Source organism: Mytilus trossulus, chromosome 2, assembly GCF_036588685.1.
Source record: "Mytilus trossulus isolate FHL-02 chromosome 2, PNRI_Mtr1.1.1.hap1, whole genome shotgun sequence".
Classification (NCBI taxonomy): domain Eukaryota; kingdom Metazoa; phylum Mollusca; class Bivalvia; order Mytilida; family Mytilidae; genus Mytilus; species Mytilus trossulus.
Genome location: NC_086374.1, coordinates 45,521,310 through 45,529,857, shown reverse-complemented (window position 1 = coordinate 45,529,857; position 8,548 = coordinate 45,521,310). Strand labels below are relative to the sequence as shown.

General features: G+C 32.8%; 1 protein-coding gene across 2 annotated transcripts; it reads left to right on the top strand.

Moving 5' to 3' along the window:
• Positions 1-404: 404 nt before the first annotated feature.
• LOC134705176 (perlucin-like protein) lies at positions 405-7,009 on the top strand. Of its 2 annotated transcripts, XM_063563933.1 has the most exons (5): positions 405-513; positions 4,653-4,762; positions 5,067-5,160; positions 6,130-6,337; positions 6,935-7,009. In XM_063563933.1, the coding sequence occupies exons 1-5, from the start codon at positions 474-476 to the stop codon at positions 6,960-6,962; spliced, it is 480 nt and encodes a 159-aa protein (XP_063420003.1). In that variant the 5' UTR covers positions 405-473; the 3' UTR covers positions 6,963-7,009. The 2 variants fall into 2 exon arrangements, with proteins under 2 accessions (XP_063420003.1, XP_063420001.1); XM_063563931.1 differs by lacking the exon at positions 6,935-7,009 and having other exon boundaries at positions 6,130-6,407.
• The last annotated feature ends 1,539 nt before the right edge of the window (positions 7,010-8,548 follow it).

The following is an 8,548-nucleotide window of genomic DNA, read 5'->3' as shown; positions in this document are numbered from 1 at the left end:
TGATTCAAACACCTCGATTCTATACAAAGCGTCAAGTTAATTCATAGTTCTTGAGTCAGACATTTAAAATAACTCATAGTTCTTGCGTCAGACATTTAAAATAATTCATAGTTCTCGAGTCAGACATTTAAAAGCTAATTAATTTAAAATTAAAGACAAACTTTAGGGAAAATTAACATATAAACATCAAACTGTTTAATATTTGGCATAAAAAATAAGTTATAGTTGGACTCAGATTTTTTTAAACTCAATAAAAACTTTGCATGTAATATTACTGAGTATAGGGATACATTTTTTAAAAGTTTTTTAAATTTCATCGTAGCTCAAATAGAATGCTCCTGTTCGCTGTCTATTTGAAGATTTTTTTAAAGTAGCGGATATTTGATCAATCGGACAACATGTTCTTGTATGCCGTCTAGAGATAATAATGATAAGCTGTACACCTAACTTCAAGATAAAACAATAAATTCGGAATGAATAAAGTGTGTGCAATTATTCTGTGTACTCTATCAGGTTAGCGACTTTTATCTCTTATTTTTTAACAATATTTTGGTACCATGACAAAAGTCAGAAAAGTCGATCCTTGTTTTTTTTCCATATATTCAAATTTGAATTCGCTGCATCGGTATGCATCTGTCCGAAACCAGGAGTCAACAAAATTGCACCTTTAAAAATCATTAAATTTTATAAGATGTCTTGCATCCAATACCATCTAAACACTTGCATGCGGTGTGTAGGCAAAAGGGCGTGTTAATTTTCTCCAATATCAATCCATTAAACCACAAGCATTAGCCTTTCAAAAAGGGCTAGTCGACTCTTAACTGATGAAAATGGAAAGTGCTCTCGCTTTGTAGATGAACTCATTTACTAGAATAGCCACGTACGTGCATCAATCAACAAATTTTACCACACACGTGAGGTCGCACGCTATGAAGTAGTATATATCGTTTAACATTGTTATTTATCAACCTCCAGAAGATTCGACTATTTATAGATAAAAGTTACCTGTGTACCAATATCATGAATATGCATGAATAATGACCAGGGAGCTTATTCACGAAGCATCCGTTAACTAACGGACCCGTTAACTTAACGGAGACGTTAACGGGTACGTCCGTTAAAAATTAACGTGGTATTCACAAACGTGTCCGTTAACATTGAGATAACGGGTGCGCTATTAACGGGTGCGTTAATATGCACATTAGACGTAATTGATATGTCGGGTGTTTTCATTGGTTTATAAATCGACTCGACACTACAATGATCAAAGAGTTTATTTACATTTTTATAATAATAGTGTTAACTTTTTCCAGCGGTTGTGCATTCAAGACAATATGCTACAATACGTCGAAAACCTCAATCGAAAACAAACTTGTTTAGGTTTAATTTGTTCATTTAACTATTTTTTTTATATGTTTTATTTAATTTAATAGGCTTGTGATATAAGTAGCGTACACACCCTGCACGAGTGGTCTGAAAGATGCCTATTACAAAAAAAAAATGTCTCCTCTTATCCACGTGGATACGCTATTATTTTTAGGGAGTTCACTTATTCGCCCTTTATACCGTTCGGTCAACTCTGATGCAAAACCTACCAACGGTAGTATGTTTTTCTTCTTTTGCTCTCGATTTAACGAATATGAACAACATACCGGTATGCCACTGAGCAATAAAAAAAAACACAAAAAAAGTACACTCAAGTAAATGGTGCAAATAGTACTTTAAGTAAAATCGATTTTTACATCAAATGACCGTGAGGGTATTTCAGTGTATTGTTGCCACAAACATTTCTACCCACGTGGCTTTTGTGTTTAACTGATAACTAAACGCAAAATAACATTCCTTATCGTTTGTTATGTACATCGATTTCACCCAAAAATATGCATGAACATTATTTTTGAGAACATAGATAAATAATTTGAAAATGTGTTAATTGTCGTGGGAAATACATGTATATGTCGTGTACAAGTTACGATTTTGTACAGGTTATAACATGTACAAAAATATTGTACATGTTATAACTTGTATAATGCAAAAATACAAGTTATAGCATGTACAAAAGTACCTCAAACATGTTATAACCTGTACAAAATATTGCTTCAAAATGGTTTTAACTTGTACAAAATCGAAAAATAAGGATATATTTCTATTATCGCAATAGATGTTATTGACCTCAATAATATTTTCATAACTTTATTATTATTCCTTCATGTTAGTGTGTTTTGTCCTTTTTTGATACAGTTAATGTCCAGGGGTCGGTATTACGAAGCATTCCTAAGACTTGTCATACGATATATCTTAGGACATGTCTTATGATCCTCTTATTCCTATCTATGGAAATATCTTTATTTGATGAATTATAATTGTGAGTGTCCACTTTGAACATTTAACGGAGACGTTAACGGGTGCGTTAATTAACGGAGGCTTTGTGAATACAAAATAAAATTAGCGGAAATTTAACGGAAATGTTAACGGGTCCGTTAGCTAACGGATGCTTTGTGAATAAGCTCCCAGGCAAAATCTAAATGGCTAAAATAAAGAGGACAAATCCGATACTCTACGGGATTGAAGGACATTTACTAGGTTTGGATTGTCCTAACTAATCAATGAACTTTGATTATTCACGTCTCGAAATATCTTCCAATCAGGTAGCAAGAAAAATTCACGCACTAACTGTCCATCGTTCAATTCTTAATATCGACTCCAAGGAGTCGATAATAAAATGATTTATTTAATAACGATGCATATGTCCATACTGCAACAGTGATACCGTATATATACAGTTATGCGTAGCAATTTGATTGCTGTCAATCTGATGAAAGTCCGGTGTACAGACTTTGCTAACAAGCTTTGTGAGCAACGCCTATACGCAGGATATGTATTTTAACCGGATTGTATCACACAAAAGGGTAAGCAATAAAGTTTCATTATCAATGCACCATCCTCATTAAGGGTACATGTAACGTAATCGGAGGTAATTAAATTGCACTTGAAATAATTCTTCCGCTGTTTTAATATTTATACATTTGAAGAGTTATTGAGAATGATTGAGTTTATTAGAACGTTACCTAGCTGCAAAGGTTCGTAAAACATTTCGATAACTTTTTCTCTGAAACTGCATGTCATAAATTTTGCATGTATGACACCAATGCACGACATCACACTTTATCTGTCTATGTGTTCCTTCAATGGTCTACTTCCAGGTCACCGCTTTTTTATTTTTATTTTGATGCACATTTTATTAAATCGTCATATCTTTCGTAGTAACTACAAGACATATTTTTTGGACATATGACACCATGCAATTGATTAAGTTGTAGATTTACTGCGCAATAATGAAAACATTTATGAGAAAGAGGATAAATAGAAAACAATAGGTTCAATACATTTCTTTTCTTTAAACAAACTGTTAATCCGGTGGCTTGTTTTAATCAAAGTACCAAGGAAAACTTAGAAAAGCAATGCGTTTAATTTACATAGAAGCCTTATAATTATAATGTTATCTTTCATTGGTAAATTTCGAACACAGACTGTAGCAATTATTTTAAGAAGACAGTACTAGTATGATTATCTTATTATAACCTTCTTTTAATAATCCACATCTAAGGGGCAGTAGACACTGCTATGCCACCAGTTTTATTTATTGTAAGAGGAACGCTTTTTATTATTTATAGATGTTCATCTCCAATTAATCTAAAACAATATCTGAAATGCTTTTATCTAGCAATTATTACTATATTATATGGTTTTATGAACAAGGTGGAAAATATCGTTAGTGGCCTATGCTCCGCCGAGGGGCAACAGTATTAAGCAAGTAAGCATAAGGTTTTAAGGCAGAAGCAAAATATCCTACACTAGGACCTCTGTGAAATGTCTTCCATTCTTAAATGAATTTTACATCTTCATGTGTGTACTTGGAGTCTTTTTAGGGAATGACTGTAATATTTTTTCTGTCTATGAAGAAATAACATAACAAATTTGATGCACACTGAAGAACGCGCGTAGCACGTTTTTTTGTGTTATTTCCAATAGACAGATAAAAAAAATTTTTATTCTAAAAGTTCCATTTTAAACCGTAGAAAACCATGAAAAAATGTTGATGACGTCACGGTCACATGACAAAATTATGTCTATGGGCTGATAACAAAATAACGTCAGCCAATCAGAAAACGCGTTACATCCAAAATTAAATTATTGCAAATTGTTTGGCACAATTTTGAACATTTAACATAATAAAAATTCTTTGGGAATGCTTTAAAACTATTCTTTTCATTGAAATCTGAAAACTCGGATAAATAAATTGACAAGTTTATATTTATATTTTTTATTTGATAAAAACATTTCACTAGTCATTGAACACTTTCTTAAGATAAAACAAGGCAATCCATATGAGTTACAAGCTGATAAAAAGTATTTTAAATCGGTACATGTACATATAGAGATAAAAGAACTCCATGCAAGTCACAATTTGTAAAAGTAAACTCATTATAGGTCAAAGTACGGCCTTTATGGTTTATTTAAGATCCTCTTAGAAAAGTTAACAGAGGTACCGATAAAATATATAAAAAAAATTATGATTAAATGATGTAACTAAATTCCTGTTCCAAAACTGTTGTTTGGTTTATAAATATTTTACAATTATTAATTTTCAGTATTTTTTTTTCCAAACGAAGTGAATGCCGAATGTCCTCTAGGATGGGTGCATTATGATATTTCCTGCTTCTTGTTCAGTACAAACGCTTTGAACTGGTACAACGCACACGTAAGTCATCAGACAAAATACGAAATAAAATATCGTTTACAATTGAAACAGAAAACGTGAGCTTAAGTTTTCTGGCAAGTTATGGTAAAGTAAAATGATAAATCAGTTTCCTGTTTTACTCTGGTTTTGACAATAATTATTTCAGAAATAAGTCATAGACGCCATAAATTTGTTGGAAATTTACACATGGCCGGGGTAGTGAACTTCGAATTACCCTGCGCGTTAATCTTTTTAATACTTTTTTTTTCAAAAACACATCTTATATAAATATGTAAATGATATATTTTATTTTATGTATATGCAGGGGTCATGTAGAGCGCACAGTGCTAGAATTGCTGAAGTTAACTCAGTTGACGTGATGGCATACTTACGTCAGATGGCAAAATCTTACGGCTATGGTATAGTTTTATACTTTGTTATAAATGCAACACGTACAGTGGTAGTTGAAAAGATAAAAAAATGTTATGTCTCCAGATAAGCGTTCAAAATGAATTAAACATTCCCTGAACTTTTAGTTATCCATATTTTGAGTAAGAGATGATAAAGTTTCTAAATATTCTATTGTATTTGTTCTTCGCCACATTTATAAAATCTATGCCAGATGTGGAACAGGATCTGCTTACCCTTTTGGAGCACCTGAGATCACCCCTGGTTTTGGTGGGGTTCGTTATGATTATTCTTTAGTTTTCTAATGTTGTATCATGTGTTCTATTGTTTTTTAGTCTGTCTTTTTCATTTTAAGCCATGGCGTTGTCAGTTTATTTTTTATTTATGTGTTTGACTGTTCCTGTGGTATCTTTCGTCCCTCTTTGAGATAGCGCAGGTGTGGATTTTGCTTTACTTAACATTTATTAATTTAAAGAAATGCACTGTAAAAGATAACTATTCTAGCGGGACAATAACGGTTTAGACCACAATTTCATGGTTTTTTTAACAGCCCGCCCGTGTCAGGGGCATCGACATTATATATGTTAAACGTTTGTCTACACACGATAAAGAGTGCAGTTCATTATAGAACCGGAAGACGGTTTAGACCACAATTTCATGGTTTTTTTAACAGCCCGCCCGTGTCAGGGGCATCGACATTATATATGTTAAACGTTTGTCTACACACGATAAAGAGTGCAGTTCATTATAGAACCGGAAGAACACAAACCTAAATTACATGTATATATATGATCGATGGAAAGAAGAAAACGTGTATAATAAGAAAAGTTATGATTTTAAGTGTGGACAACCCATATTCTTATTATTATCTTACTGAACTAATTATAGCAAACTACACAATGTAATTAATTATAAGTGCCAAATATTTAGTTTACAGGCAAATGCACACAGTTCGTTTTTTAACTAATTTATGTTTTCAGATTATTGGTTAGGAGGACGTGATGATGTGATTGAAGGTTTCTGGCAATGGTCAAGTACGGGAGAAAATTTCACGGTATCCGATTGGGCCCCAGGGGAGCCAGATGATGCATCTAACAGCCAAGATTGTCTCCTTATCTGGAAATCAGCTGATTATCAGTGGGATGATCAACAGTGCACCACTAACTATCGTTATATCTGTGAATCGGAGTATGTTTATTTTTGCATTAAACAATGTTGTGTTGAAATTTGAGTACAAAAACACGAGATATTCTGTTTAAGGGGTTTGTGAGGATATGATAGTTTCCAACACTAACATATATGAAAAAGTAAGGGTCAAGTAGCTTTGACAACTTCACCAAAGAGGCCAATAATTTGGTACGTCAAACATGTTATTCGTCTAAATTGGTCTCACCAGTGATGCTCGAATGAAAAATGTATGGCCAATGTTAAATGAAGTAATACGTGGAGAGCATCGAGAACCGCAAAATCCAAACATTTTAACTAATAAGACAATAGTAATCGTTTCTTGAGGTTAGAACATATGCAGTATTTAGAACCATTCAATAGATTATAATAAATATTAAACTAGGTATCAATGATGTTTAACGTCTTTCAATGACTGTACAGTAGAACTGGCTATTGATCTGGGCTGGCTAACAGTCAACCAGTGATACTGGTAACTATCAAGTACACAAATATAGGAGGATGTGCATTACATTATACGATTGATTTTCATCTCAATATGTATATGATAACAAAACCAAATTCAGAATATTTAAAAATATTCGAACAATCATTTTTCAGATACCCTGGAGAAGCAGTGATTGGATGAACATTTGTGATACATCTGTCATCGATATAATTAAAACGTTTATATAATTTAAAATCTTTTTATTGGCTTTTAAACAGCTTGATGTAGTTTCCGGAGTTAACCACAGCCACTCGATTGATAATTCACATTCGTGTTACATGTATTATATGGAATTAAAATTTCGTGCGTCCGAAGCGCATTTCTAATTTAGAATTTATTTAAACACTCAAACCCAAAAGTAGAAAGTAAACGACATAAATATATGGTGGTTCTTGAACTCGTGAGAAGTTAATAGACAAAAAGGGGGTGTAAAAGAGTAGCCAAATAAAATTAGTTCAACTTTGACGACGGCATTTAGAATCCAAACCAATATTTACCAAAAGATGATGTTAGAAATGTACACGCTTAGGAGATGAGTCGATTGTATGTCAGCGAATTTTGAAACTTCATATATGAGTATTTAATTGGTCTTCCAGATCAACGGACTAAATCTAGTTTTCATATCCTCAAATGTGAGCTCATAGAATTAAACTTAAAATAAGTACATGTATCACAAAATGTGTACGTAAATTAGCAACAAATTATACATGTGAACTATGATCTGTTTACCCATCTGCAGCATCAGAGATCACTCCTGGTTTTTGGCGGGTTGTGTGTTGCTCAATTTTATGTTTTGTTTATTGAGAATTAGACTTGTGGAGAGTTCTCTCATTGGCAATCATATCACATCTTCGTTTTTTGTATTGTTTGTCTTTTATATTCTTTGTTCAATATACGTACATTGAAGGCACATATAATTTGGTCTCGACGAAACAGGAGAGTATTTGCAACTATTGGTAATGCCATGTTCTATGTGTTAAAACTGTTTTGTGGTAACATGTTTTCCTGAAAATACGAAAGATGGTGGATTCATTCATCGGCTGGGTCAAAATTGTGTAATAACATGTGCATGTGCATGTATCACGGCAATACGTTCGACATGTAGAGATAAGAGCAAAGATCGTAACGTTCGAATTCAAAATTATTTAATAGAATCAAAATACTTTTGTCTCATTGGCACTCATTCCACATACTTATATCTTATACAGGAATTATTCAAACCTTTATGTAGTGACTATCTTACAGTAATAGCAAACTCACGCATATAAGGACTTACAAATGTATACTTTTTTAACTTTTTTCCGAATACTTTATGTACATATATATGCTCGATAAGTGAGTTCTACAACAGCTCTTTTCGCTTGTTTTTTTCACGCGCATAAATCGATTATTTTCTACACTTCCTAGATATTTTTTGTGTATTATTATCGGTATCTCTCTCTATTGCAACATTTTGCCACTATCTTTATAGATGATCCCTTTAAACCCGTACAGATTCGCCTAAGTCAAAACTCATCAAACAAAGGAAACCAACTGTCATATTCCTGATTTGGTAAAGGTACTTCCTTATGAAGTAAACCTCTCACTTGTATGACAATCGCATGAAATTCCATTATGTCGACAATAATGTGTGAACAAATCAAACAGACATGATAGGTAAAAATGTCAAAAATATAGGTAAAGCAGTCAGCATTGTGTTAATAAGACCATAAATATGTCAACAAAGT